Here is a 14,781-nt window from a genome sequence, read left to right on the forward strand (position 1 = left end):
GAACCAAGTGGAATGCAGATTTTTTTTTTTTAATAATCTGTGGGAATCTTGCTTTTTTATATTTTTGCACTTCATAACAGTTGTCACATTAAGGGAGGATCAGATGAGAAACATGCTTTGATGCTCAGGCATACGTTATAAATCTCTGCAGGATGTAAAAGGGATTAAAGCTGAAATAAAAGTGCGGATTTGGGAACGTCGTGGTCAGACAAGATTTCCGTAGCTTTTCTGCTTGGCTTAATAAAGTTTTATGTGGCAGTATAAGTTTCATTTCACTGTGTGTGGAACACCTGACTCATTTGTAGAAAGAAGAATATGTACACTATGTCTAGCTCGTACTTCTCTTAATTTGAAGGGTCGGTGCACCCAAATTACAAACAGTTAAGTGTTTCCCCTTAGTGTTATTTAATCATGCAGATATTTCTCATGAAAATTTATATTAAAAAATTCAGCCACAGCATCTCTTTCCAGAAACGATGTTATTCTGAATAATCACTGTGCTTTTAAATTTTTAGTGCCTGCTTTTTTTCTTTCCATGAGCAAAACTAACAAGGTTGCACTCACCTTCACTGTATTCAGACAAAAGCAGAACTCACAGAGGCTATTATGTCATAAGCTTTGCAAATAAAACCAAATTTCAGTTGTAAGATAACCCGAAATATTTGTGTGTAATTCTTCTGTGTTTTATTGTCAAACATATCTAGATAGTCTGTACATTGACTATCTATGCTCTGATTTTATTTCCGTCATAGCCTATGGCTGATGAGGCTCTCCCTCTAAGCTGGGAGGTGCTCCCTGCTCTCGTTGTTACTAGGCTTTACACTTTTCCTTTTTTGCCTTCTCCGACTGCTCAGCCTCTTCACAGATTTGGCCCATATTGCCTGAGGTCAGTCATTGAATACAGTATTCGCAGTGTGTGCTGATCCTCCAAATTGCCATGTGTGAAATCCATCCCACTCGCTCCTGGGGGAGTAGTCATATCACTCAAAATGAAACTGCCCCTCGTATCCTCCCCTTATTCTTCCACTTCGCCGTTCTCTCCGTCCGCCTGGGACCATGCAGTTGTGAGGCTTTATGGTGGAAGCCTATTAGACAAATCTTAGAAGAATGCAGCGGAGGTGCTGTGATACCAGGTTGTCAGACTGCTCTACAGTCTCATATAAATATATCAGTCATGCTGGCTTGGAGGTCTCACTGAATTATGTTATTTTCCTGTTTAAATGCAGTAGAGGGGGATTGTATTGTTCCATATCTGGGAAAATGGCATCAGATTCTGCAGAAAACGCTTCGTTAGATTTATTAATAACGTCTGTCATAGTGTCTCAGCCAATGTGGGGTTAAAGCTATTGGGAAGTCAGCTATGATTAGAATCTATTTCCATGCATGAAGTGGCTTCCTATCGCTTTTAAGTATGATGTGCTCCATTTGAGCATCTGCACATTATTATATGTGAGTTTCAGCCTAAACACTGGTGTCACCTGTGTCTCTCCTCATCTCATCTGTCACAGTATTTTTCTGTTTTTCACCTGTGATGTTCCACAGGCAGAATGCAGTCTGCCCTCTGTCATATCAGGGAAAGAAGTGAAGGGGAAGAAAGGGAGAGAGAGGACAGAGACGTTAAATTGCATTATGGCTATTATGCTGTAGAGATGTATCTCTCTGCAGCTGGCTAAGCAGCGCATGCGCCTGTGGCTCCTAATGAGCCTGCGTAGAGGGACCTGTGTGGAAACAAAAGGCTGTGCTTGTCGGCCATACCAGACCCCTCCACCCGTCCCCTCGCTGCTCCCCCAGCCCTAAGCGTGACAGACCAAGAGCAGAGCGCCGGTCCCTTCCTGGTGGCGTGATTAGATTGGGGCCGAAGTCTCCAGCTGGCAGGCCTGTCTGTGACTGGAGGCGGCGGTCCCCAGCGCTTGTCACTGGCTGACACCTCTGACAGGCAGGGGACAGCTTCAGCAGACAGGTTCATTAAATGGCATTTTTTACAGCTGGGCCTCCAAAAATGAGGGCTGGGCTTTGTCAAATCTCCAAGTCTACAGGGGCCCCTGCGTGTTGGTTTAGACCAAAGCTTTGTTGTTATGACAAATTTTTTGATCTGGGCTGTTTGAAATCAGCTCTTTTTCTCCTCTTTAGCCTCTCTTTTGTTGACAGCTAGGCCTTTGGCCTGTACTTTGTCATGGCAACAAAAAATGTTCACTCCGGCTCTGCAACTAGAAACAGCCAGTGCACATTATTGTGCTGATGATCAGTAAAGAGGTCGCATATTCTAGCTTTTTTGATATGATTTTCAATTACTAAAACACAAAATAGTGTGTCGGTTTGACAAGCCCGTGAAAACTGCATTGTTTTTTTTTATTACTCTCTGGCTTGTTTGTTCGTTTGTTTTAATAATGCATGATATAACAAATGGAGAATTCAGGATGCAAATATAAGACCCTGTTACAATCAAACAGTAACGCAAATAGAGACTTTGCTGAAAATGACAAATCATTTAAAATCTCTAGACATTCACATGACTAAATATGTTTTCACAGAACAGCTTGCTAGTGCCTTGATGGAGTAAGCTGTTGTAGCCTTCCCATGATGCATATCTGTACGACTTGCCTTTCAGCATTGCACTCGTCCGACTGCTTCCACAACATCTGGCTGTGGAGCAGGACTGGAATAAAAGCTACCCTGTCTACTAGTGAGATGCTGCTGGCCCTCAACCGTGCGCCCGCAGCTCCACAGCCATCCCTCCATCTCTCCTCTCCTCCTCTCTACTCCCCCCCTCCAGTCAGCATGCTGCCTCCTCTGGGCTGTGCTGTCTCTATGACAACTGTTTGAGTTGGGGGTTGCAGAGGTGTCAGGCGGGGGCATTACTGGGAGGAGAGCACCAGAGATGCTGTGCTGCACATCCAGTATCTCCACCTAATCCAATTTTAATTGAGCTCCAGAGATTTTGGATGTGGCACGGAGGTCGGGCATGAGCTATTCCAGGGAGAAATTAAGGCAGCCTGGCTCACGCTGCACTCTTCCAGCCTGTCACTACTTTAAATGAGCATTAGCATCAGACCTAACCCAGCTGAACATCTCACTCTGACTTCCCTCCCTCCCTGCCTACTCCACCTCAATAACCCGCCTCACACACAACCACGCCACCCCACAACCACCACCACCATACCCCACCACAACCCTCCCAAAAAAAATACACATACAGACACCCACGAACACACACACACACACACACTTAGGTACTGTATGACCTCACCCTTTACTGCTCTATTATATCTTTATTCTCTCACACTTAACATATGTGTGATTATAACCTGGAGAGTTGATGAGGTTGCGCTCTGGCTCATACTGTTGGACAAAATTGTTCAGTCAGAGGGAAGTGAGATGGAAGGAGGTGGGGACGGGTGTGTGAGCCGACCATTCTCACCTGTCAGAACAACTGCTTTGGCTTTCTGTGTGTGGACCTGCAGCCCCAGTGGTGCTGCATACACTAATGATCCTTTGTCTGCTCTCTCCTCTCCTTGGCATGATGGTTTTTATTGATTATATATGTGTCACTGACCCAGGTGGTTGTTTTTTGACCATTTTCCTTGCTCTAGTGAGTTTTACAGAACAAATGCCAAAGTGTGAAACACTCAAAGAGAATCTGTAGAGAGCACTGTAACATCATAATGTATATAGAAGTGCCATGAGATATGGTTAAATGTCTCAATAATACTACTACTAATACTAATAATAATACTACAAATTAAAATAAGGAATAAATTAAACTATACTTGTGTGATATTTTATATTCCATATGTTTTCCATTTTGAATAAAACTCAATCAAATAGTTATTAAGAATATATTTTAGTATTACAATGCTCAGAGGAATAAACTTGCTTGGAAATAATGAGTGTACTAGACCATGTGTCTTGCCGACTATTGTTGGGTGCCCATGAACAAGAAAACAAAAATATTACAAAGTACAACAGCTACCAACTTTTTTAAAAGAGGAAAGGTGGAAAACAAATGTTAATTGCTGATCTCACTTTTGTAGAATTTTGCTCAGGTCTTATTTACTGTCATGCTGCGATTGCTTTTCTGTCCATATCACAACAAATTAGCCTCTTAGTTTACTCCAGTGCTTTATTTAACATTTTAAATCGCAGCCTGAGAACTTGCCAGATTTCAGTTGTGTACTGCAATACCAGTGGCACTGTAGATGAAATGTTACACACAAAGCCTGTTGCAGAACCTAACGTGTCATGATCTCGATGGTTTTATACAACTATTATAACCTGAGGACATTCTTCTATTCCTTTTCTGCCTTCCTAGGTCTTGGCATACACCGAGGGTTTACACGGGAAGTGGATGTTCAGTGAGATTCGGGCAGTATTCTCCAGACGCTACCTCCTGCAGAACACAGCGATGGAGGTCTTTATGGCCAACAGAAGTAAGTGAAGTGCCAATTACGGCTTTTGAAATTCATGTTTCTTCAGCTTTTCATCGGTAACTTATGTCTGTCACTGCTTCACAGCATCAGTCATGTTCAACTTTCCTGACCAGGCCACAGTGAAGAGGGTGGTCTACAGTCTTCCTCGAGTGGGAGTGGGTACCAGCTATGGACTTCCACAAGCCAGGTGCGTCACATATTCCAAAAGAAAATTAACTCAACGTTAATGCATATTTCTAACATTGTAATTCCTTCGTGGCTGGTGTTACCTTCTCCTTGTTGCATGTTGGGGCCTCTGCAGCCTGGCCTGCAGCAGAGTCATGTGAGGTCCCATTTGCTCCAGTCATTGAAGTGGATGTGCACTGACCCTGATTGAACTGACCTAATTCTCTGACAGAAGACTCTATACAGCAGGGTTGCAGCCAGGCCATTGACCACAGTCAAACGACAGATTCCCTTTAGACTCTCATAGTGCTAACAGACCTGTGTGTACGCTGTTACGAAACAAGTGCAGTTCTTTAAGTCTCAAGTTAACTAAGTGGATATAAAGTAAGGCATCCTAAATTAACACATGGTAAATTAACTATGTAATTTAAGGACTCTTAATTTGCACCTAGCTTTCATTTAATTAACTGGAATCAAAACTGTGTAACTGTGAATACCACTGCGGTGGATATCACCATTATTCTCTGTGTTATTCGTCTCTGTATCTTAATGCTAATACTGCCATGCTGGACATAGAGCTGGTTATCAGCTGTTCATGTACCTCCAAATTTAAGAATAGCTTCATATGCAGTTAATGCTTTTTACTTTTACTTTTTGAAGGCTGTAAGTGTTTAAATATCTGTAAGTAACACCAGCCTTCTGTTTGAATGTTTTTTTCCAGACGCATCTCCCTAGCCACCCCTCGGCAACTTTTCAAATCCTCCAACATGACCCAGCGCTGGCAGAGGAGAGAGATCTCCAACTTTGAGTACCTCATGTTTCTTAACACTATTTCAGGTAAGGATTGTTTTTAATGTGGAAGTAGCTGAAGGTATGGAAATAATATATTCTCTTTTTTTCACAGCCATCACTTAAGTAGATAGATTCTGATTTGTTTTCTTCCTTATCCGAGTAAAATCTGCAACCAGTGAAAGTTTTAATTTTTAATCTACTATCTATGGGAACCTCTTCACCATTAAAGTCTTATGGCTTTAAGTTTAGCTATCATGATCAATACAAGTGATGTGTCAGTAGTACCAGAAATGTACTATAAGTGGCCTCGGGTATGTCATATTTGTTTAAGAATCCAAGGTAACCTTAAAGTGGTGCTCAACATGGTAGACTTCACTGTTCATGGGAGTGTGTTGTTTGAAGCTAAGAGCAGGCGCAGCATATTTTGCCAGATAATTAGTGCCTGGCTTTTTTAGGGCATACACATGTGCGTCTGCAGAGTTGTGTGTCTGTTGTCGGCTCTCTGATCTGAACTGCAACTAACAGGCAAAGTGAGAGCGACTGCACGCTACTCTGCTCTGAGAGGTGTCATCCTCTCTCTCGCTGCATATTCATGCATATTTATATTTAGCCTGTGCTTGAGTTCGATACATTATTGTCAGCTAATTAGATGTAAGGCAGACAGAAAAACATGCCCAAAATTCATTAAAAATCCCCGGTAATGACCTGGGCTGACAGGGATGTCAGAATAGTGTGGGTCGGCAGACAGGCGGGGGGGTGAAGTGTTGAGAAGAGGTGCGAACGGGAAGTGGTCTTCTAATTAAACACTATTCCACTGTTATTAACATCCTGCCACCCCAACTCAGGTTCTGAACAAGTAGGTTGAACCACACTAACACCCCCAACTCATCCTCCACACTCGGTCTGCTGCTTCCTTTTCACTATGTGGCGTTAACCTGTGTAATTATGCTTTCTAGCTTCCCCCAGACCTTATATACTCTGCAGAAGCCTTCCCATTGACTAGCCTGTCACACACTGTCACTCGCTCAGCTAGATTTAGATTATCTAATACCAACCTTTGGCAGTCCAGAAAGGAGTGAAGATCTGCCTGCTAGATTGGTGTAATTTGAAAAAAAATTGTAGGTAATCATTAAAAACTGTATGACTGTAGAGAGTGGGTCCCTCCTCTGAATGATCTTCCTTTAGTGACTGGCATAACATTGTATTCTAATGCATGAACTTTATTATATTTAGATGTAGTAAAACAGCTTTTAAGATCCTGATCCTAGGGTTAACACTTCCTTGATCTGAAATGCTTAAAGTTCTCAGTGTGACAACAATGTGCTTTATGCAATTAGCTTGCTGATCCAAGATAGTCTTGGTTTCTTTGACAGCTTCGTAAGCATCAGTTAATCATGAAAATGTGGCATTTTAAATGCAAAAGGTTGCAGGGTTGTCTCATTTCCCGTGATGTCATGATGCTGTAATGTGTGACTTTGATGTTTCTGTTGACTTCCAGTTTAAAAAGTCATTCTTGCAGCATGTCTTCAAAGGGCTTGTGCTATGCCAGTCAACATCAACAATGCAAGAATAAAAACATGTCAGATATTTCTGGGGGGAAAATGTGGTAACTTTTATTCCATTAAGGATTTTTTTGTGGGTAAAATAAAATGCTTGATTTGCTTTGAGCCTACACTTTTTTGCTCAATTTATCACCAGCAGTAAAAATTCCAACAAAACTATCCACAGCATTCCTGTCCCAATCCTGGATTACAACTGGCCACCACCTGACCTCACAGCCATTTCAGTGTCATCTTCAAAAGAAAAGTGGAGCATTAATGACAACATAGTACATGCTCTTGGCTTTTCCCATGGATTTCATTTGACACGTTTTGCCATCTGAAATCCATATTCCCACTGCCAGAGCAGAAAGGAATTTCACATCTGGCCAATCAATGCATTAGACTTGCAGTGACATTTCAGGAGTCATGGCCCTCAGGAGAACCTATATCCCTCGTATTACCTACACTCTTCACAACGTAGAGATAATTATGTTCTCTGTAACTTTAAAGACAATGCACTCAGGACTCCTGTAATTCCCACAGTCCACTGGTAAATTACGCTCAGCAGGAAAAGGCATGGGGAGCACGGAAAACCCTCTCTCATAGCAAAAAGAGTTTGCCATTAGTGCATGCTTCCCAGGCAGACTCCATGTGAGACAGGAAGTGAGTCTGATTGAGGGCTCTGAGATCGGGGTCTTGTTGGAATGTTGCACGCTGATCCCCCAAAGTAACTGAAGCCTCAAGTGTACCCTGCCCTGCTTTCAGCCCCCTCTGTTTCCTTCCAGCCCTTCATCACTCACAGATTTCTGCCTGCTCTGCATGTCTAGGGAGGACATACAATGACCTGAACCAGTACCCGGTCTTTCCTTGGGTCCTCACCAACTACGACTCAGAGGAGTTGGACCTGACCTTGCCAGGGAACTTCAGAGACCTCTCAAAGGTACCAAAGCCACTTGGCTATGCACATCTCCGTGTGATAGAGGGGTGGGGTGGGCAGGTGGAGGCAGGGGGCAGCTGGCCCTGATGGCAGGGGATTTCCTTATTAAGGTCCAGATTATAAAAGAATATCGTATTTAATAGCTATGAAATCATGTGCACCCTGATGACCTCAGGGTGGTCCAGGGCCACGTAGTTGCAACCATGATCACATTGTTAAAGCCGCTATAATATTTTTATATAAACAAAGGATCGCATGCCTGCTTGTAAGTGAAAGGGATCACTCACAGGGAATTATCACCCGACTCTGCAGTTCCCCTCAGCTTGACGGAGGTTTGTAGTATCTTTCAGCTCACTGTTTTGGTTTTCCCATGCTTAACTTTTTTTGTTTTGGTTTGCTCCCACTGCTCTTTTAGCAATGTTTTCTAAGGCAGCAGTCCAGCAGCCCAGAACCAAATGCCAGACAAAGTTGGTGACTAGCTGGTGAACACAGTAGGAGCAGTATTAGGAGCAATATACTTATACAGGACATGGTGGAGAGCAAAAGAGGGCAAAAAGTGAATATTGGATTTACTTTCCCAAGTGGCCAAATATGCTGCTCCAAATAAATACTAATGTGGCTATGTGTTGGATGTGCAAATACACAACTGCTTGCTGAAGGATTCACCATGTCAGCTGATGTCCGTAATGTTAATAATAATATGTTGTGTTCTCAACTTGTTTCTTGTTTGAGTTGGATATTGTCGTAACTAGAATTTTGTGATTTTATTAATAAGACATTGCCATTTAGTTATTTGAGTTATCAGGGTTAATGAACATATCGTTAGCAGAGTGTTGCAGTGAAAGACCCTCTGAATATGGCAGGTCAAAAACACATCAAGCTGTGCAACAGTGAGAGTCCTGCTAATGTTGCCAAATCACAAGAGCTCAGACACAATGACACTAAAGCCCAGCAACCCTGGGAGATGAAGTTCACCATTATGCCTGCTCTGTCTTTGGCTGAAGAGGGAAAAGGCAGCAGATTGCTATACCACAAACTATGGCCTGGTTTCACCACCCCCTTCTCTTTCTCTTTCTCTGTCTCTCTTTTGCACATGCACACTGCAGCTCACTGACCTGAAAACAGTCACATTCCTGTCTCGGCTTTCTCTCTCTCTCTCTCTCTCTCTCTCTCTCTCTCTCTCTCTCTCTCTCTCTCTCTCTCTCTTGCACACTTTATCGCTCCCTTGTTCCCCCTTGTTTCCCTCAAAGTGCCGACATTCTGACTAAGAGCCTCAGTTCTCAACAGTTTGTATCAATTTTCAGTCTTTCAAGGCATGTGTGTGCTGTGGTTTGTAGTGGGAGAGGAGGAGAACTCTGAAGTGAAAAAAAAAGGAAGTCACCGTGAAAGACTTCACAAAAGAATAATGGAGAAGTTTGATAGAATGTTATGAATTTGAAAAATGAGCTCCCACTGCTTTGGAACACTTCATATTTCAGCTCGCTTGTGTGTCTTGCCACCGTCATCTCAGCACTTGTCTTCTTTTGGCTGCTCCGGCCTGTGGGGATATCCAGGTGGGCTGAGAGAGCCACGGTGTGTGTGTGTGTGTGTTGTGGTGGGGGGGCTGAGGGGCGATCAGGGCAGAGCTTTGTGCAGCCCTCCTGCCCTGGGGAGACAGTTATGTATTGTAATGTATTCCAGTGACATCCTCCCATGCTGTTTACAGGGCTTAGCTGCCTTCATTAGCATGAGTTCACAGCCCGTGTCTCCTGACAGTTGTCCTTGGAACCCCGGGGCTCTTACCTCCAAAAGTTCACAGCTCGTGTAGCAGGGAGAGACAGAGGGCCCCGCACTTCTCTCAGCTTGGTCTGCCCTTATGTTCAATTATGGATCAGAGGTAGTAGCACAGTCTCTAGAGGCTCGCTCACTGGATATTAGGGCTGGGTGGGTTGGGTGTGGCTGTGTATCACGCAGGCTATGTGTGTGGTAACTAAGGCTTGGTATCATTTCTCATTTTTTGTTGAAGTGCCCATGTTTCAGCACCAATACCATTATGATACCAATTCTTGAGGGACATGTCTTTAACTTTTCAAAATCCTTTTCTCACTTCACTTTGACAACCTTGCCTGCATAAAATAGTTTAAAATGAACTGTCAGTCCCAGTAGAAAGTATCGTGGTTCAATATGTAACCCCAGCGGTTACTACATAAATCTTTCTTACTTTCTTACTCGTTTTCTGCTCTAATTTGTATGTTTATTTTTGTTTCTGCAATTTAATAATAACTAATCACCTCATTTAATATTGTGATTGTAGCATTATGAAGATAAATTGTCATAACATTACTCTTAGGTCAATATGCTGGATAAATTACACACTATAAACTAAAGCACGATGCTGTTGCACAATTTAGGAGGCTTTCTTTCCCACAGATGGAAGACATGAGACCTGTTTGTCAATTACAGGTGATTGGCACTTGATTGACAGCATTGTTTAAACTGTAGGAGTTCAGTGCTGCTCTGACTAATGCTTTCCTCACAAACCTACTGCACACACCTACAATTACCTGCTGGTTGGGCATTCAGTCAGCTGTGAACAGTGGATTGAACACTGCACTACTTTGCCTCAGGCCAGAGTTCTGCATATTTGGATGTCAGATACAGTCATGCACTGAGGTGTTTCATTAGGTTCTAATGATTATTCCTTGATAGATTGACATGTGGGTGATAGATAGGCGGAAGCTAATCTTTCTCATAGTTGTTAAATGATGTGATGAAAATGCATTTAATTGCCCAACAAGGAGAGAAAAGTTCATGTGGTTTAACACTGTGCTTCCTGATCCGCTGACTAAAATTTATTAGATGTGTCCTTGGTAAAATATCATTTCAACAGACAAGCAACACCAGAAAGTGACACTCTCTGTTGTTTACATACATTTTCACCCAACTTAAAATGACTAATATAATGCTGATAAGGTTGATTTGGCACTGTAAGCATATTTATGAATGAGCTGTGCTCAGACAGGGGAACCTGTTTTAATCTGTTTCCTTCTCGAAGCGGATCCTGGAGGATCTTTAGGAGAAATAATCTGAGTAACGAGGATAGGCTTGGCGACTGTTAAGACTCCTTCCACACTTTTTTTTTTTAACCACAATGGAGCCTTCTTCCCTCTCACTTCCACTCCATTCAGTCTCTTTGAGAGCACATCTGCTTTATCTTGAGCTTGAGCAACTTGATTGCATTAGACTGGTACTGCGTGCAGCCCTGCCTGTGATGAGGTAAGCAAAAGTGACTGCGACCATAGCAACATACCCTTAACGTAATTTTTTTTGAAACATGGTGCATCTCAGATATAACCAAACAAATGGAAGCACTCTGTTCACTCGTTCCATGTTAATTTCCTGCATCTTTGGAGTGCAACACCAGATATGATCCTGATTGAATCTGAAGCCAAATCTAAGTTTGATCACACTTTGTTTAGTTGTGTTGATGCATTTCACTGGGTCAGGTGTTATACAAGAAATTAATTCGGATAGGAGGAGGTATGAAACTGTCTGAATCAGTTGTTTTTATTGTCTGATATCTATGATCAGTATGGTAGGCAATGCAGGGAACCGGAAGAGGTGATTATTCTGTGTTGATCAGAGGTAAGAAAAGCTTGATTTGGGCTTAACAACAAATGTGACTGTGAGGGGAATAAAGCCGCTGAAGGACCACTGAAGTTCGTATGCTATCTTATCATAAATGGATTTTTGTTATGTCTCCATGCTGGCGAAACAGAGGCATTAGTTTTCAGGTTATCTTTGTTTGTATGTCTGTCCCATTCTTGTGAATGTGGTTTGTCAAGAACACTGAGAGAATTTCTTCAAATCTGAAACAAATGTCCACTTTGACTAAAGGAAGAGCTGATTAGATTTTGGTGATCAAACATCAACATCAACGTCACTGTGACCTCACATTTTTGGCCATAAACCTACAACTCATACACAGTGTTAATCAGACAAATATGTAGTAGTGTAAAATTATGAAGTGATGGCATTTTATATCCAAAAGGTCAAAAGGTTAACTTCACTGAGACATCATAATGTTCTGCAAAAACACATCTCTGGCCATTATTTAACACCATAAGTCAAGAACAGTTGGATACTGAATTGCTGACGCTAATGTTGCGTGCCCACCTTGAAGCCACACTGATATCTGCGGGGCTGAAGATGTTTGTGAAGCATCCCTGTTTTAGAACATGTAGCTTCTTTGTGTAGAATTGGCTTTATTGACCAAGCATTTTTTAGCTCTCTCAGCAAAAATACTCACTAATAAACAAACAGCAGTGGTCAACCACAAGCTCAGTGGTTCTGCTGATATTAAGCTTCAGGTGATTGTTGTTGCACCATGTGACAAAGCTCTCTGACAGCCCCATGTGCTCTTCTATTAAATAAAACTGTCTCAAAATACAGACAGCATGTTCCTCACTGGAAATGATTCACTGGAATCATACGTGTCAATATAATGATAACCTCCATTTCACCAAGAGTTATACTTAACTTTTATTACATTCCTTCAAAGTTTTTACTACATATATTGTGAGTCTGGACAGACACAGATTGCAACTTGACTGCTGACTGGTAATTCTGTTTATTTCCCATTCAACAGCTAATCAATCAGAAATTCTCCTCAGTTTTGGCTGTCCTGTCATCATCAAAGCAAAACTTGTTCTATCTATACCAAATTCATCGTATATGGAGTGTTTTTTTTTTATGGCCAAGGCAGCACACCTGGACTGTGTGGACAGGATTTGGACTAACCTGGAAATAGGTTTTTAATTTATGCCAAACTTTCCTGTACCTGCAGCTGAGAGAAGCATGGCATGTTTGTCTTGGCAAACTTGCTCTGGAAACAGTGTCTGTTTTGATGTCAAACACTGTCTTCATTCTGTGACACATTTGGGACGTCCTTATTTGTTTGTTAAGTCTAACAATTGGCACCACTAATGTTGACTTTGGAGGAATACAACAAACTCACCAACGAATAAACTCTTGGGTTTACAGCCTCCTGTTTATATACAACTTGGGAACGACAAGCCACCAAAACTGCTTTGATTTTCTTTGTGCTTACATTTATTCATGTTGATTCCTTAATTTAATTCATCACCCACCCATCTGTGTATGTCTGGCTATGCACCTGTAAATATATGTCAAATTTGCTTTATTATTTTCATCAGTGCCACTGTATTCGTGGCCTGATAAAGAGCAATTTGGACATTTGTCAGCTTTGGTGAGTCTTTACTATATTTTGTTGTTATTTTTTACAGCTCAGTGTGTTTGCTGCTTATTTGCTGTGTAACAATCCCAGTCTGAGCAGTGTTCAGTGGTGTGCCTGGTGCAAATTCCTTTTGAGATGACAGCAACCTGTGACAAAGAGTAACTTCTTCGGTGATGTGGGTGAAATAATGAAAGCTTTGCCATGCTGTCGGTATAATTATCTTAGCTCACCAACCACACAAGTTTTATAGAAAAGCATTCTTACTTCTGCACCACACTGCAAGTCATGGAGGTGTCTTAGCATATTCATGCTTATACATCTGGGCAACTCGAGAACAATGTGAAAATATTTTTGCTTCATTTATGTAGTGGCCGATAGAGGAACGAATGGGAAATAACCTGTCAGCAAAAACGTCTTTGGATCCCTTCCCTGTAAATTAGTGCTTCGTTAAAGATACGTTTGTGTTAGTTTAACCTCAGGAAGAGTTTGGTAGTAGCGGACTGGAGTCGAAACGTACTTTTTGCATGTACCAGAAGTTCAAGAAATGTAATGTTAACTTTTAACATCCCTTTAAACAAAAATCTGTTTTTCATATCACATATTCTTGGCTTATATAACATCACTTAGTTTGTTTTCTGGCTTCTTCTGGCACCATGATATTAAAATGGGAAAGTAAAATATTTAAAAAACATTTTGTGAGCTCCTTTGAGTTGTTACTTATTGCTCATGTTCTTATTCCTTATTTTTCTACCTCTGTCAGGACACCTGTATCTTTCATACAACTCTAACACGAATTAGTTACACTAGCAACGTTTTTACGTAGTGCGAGACGTCTTGTGGCTCGCACCCTGATCCAGCTGGGCCAAGACGTCCCATGCAAGGCTATTATCACCCCATAAATCTACGCAGATCTCAATAAACTTCTCCTTCAGTCTATTCAATTGTGCTAACACTGATGTGGCCTGCATTAAATTTTAAGGAAGAACCCAGAAAAAAAAAAGCTAGCCTCATTTAATTTTGACATAGAGCTTCAGGCATGTGTGTGTGCTATGCTATACATGGATATGACCAGACCGTAATTATCAAAGTGACCAAGAAAGTCTGTCTGACGCACTGAGGTTGCATACAAAGTGTGCCCGGCCAAAAGAATAAGAAGGTAATTTTAATAATGTTAGTGGCATCATTTTTTGGGCATCGTTCTCAGTCTTACTTTAGAATTGTGGGTTTTTATTTTATTTCTTCTGACCTCTGAGCTGCAGCTTTCAGGTGGAAAAGCTGCCATTGATTACATTAGCAGTCCCCCTTCCCCCTCTGTAACCGATTCAGTGTTACTGAGTATATTAAAATTGACTGCCAATACGCCTGCGAGGCTCTTATATTGGATGGGGTGATCGAAAAGGCAGAGAAAGCAATTTATTCACCACTAAATGTATGTTTAATGGGAGTAATTTTGTTGCCTTAAGAACACATAAAAATGAAACCACCGCCAAAGGGCAAAAACCCAGTGATGGTGTCAGTACAAAAGTGAAATTATTACTGAGGGTGCGGTTAAATAATGAACCATGCTGTCCAAGCTTTGGCCTAACGATGAAATAATTGGATGGATGTCCAATAAATACAGCAGTGATGTTATTTTTTTTTTATCCTCACAATAATAAAGCAGCTTTTTTTTTTCAAATGCAG

General features: G+C 41.7%; 1 protein-coding gene across 3 annotated transcripts in view; it reads left to right on the forward strand.

The window, feature by feature from the left end:
* The window catches only part of nbeab (neurobeachin b), a 178,071-nt gene that overhangs the window by 139,094 nt on the left and 24,196 nt on the right, over positions 1-14,781 (forward strand). For all 3 annotated transcript variants that reach the window (XM_046389619.1, XM_046389617.1, XM_046389618.1), the window contains 4 exons: positions 4,310-4,427; positions 4,512-4,614; positions 5,314-5,429; positions 7,753-7,865. In XM_046389619.1, coding sequence (XP_046245575.1) covers positions 4,310-4,427; positions 4,512-4,614; positions 5,314-5,429; positions 7,753-7,865 — 450 coding nt within the window. The remainder of the gene's footprint in view (positions 1-4,309; positions 4,428-4,511; positions 4,615-5,313; positions 5,430-7,752; positions 7,866-14,781) is intronic.

The sequence above is a fragment of the Scatophagus argus genome, chromosome 5 (genome assembly GCF_020382885.2).
Source record: "Scatophagus argus isolate fScaArg1 chromosome 5, fScaArg1.pri, whole genome shotgun sequence".
NCBI lineage: Eukaryota > Metazoa > Chordata > Actinopteri > Scatophagidae > Scatophagus > Scatophagus argus.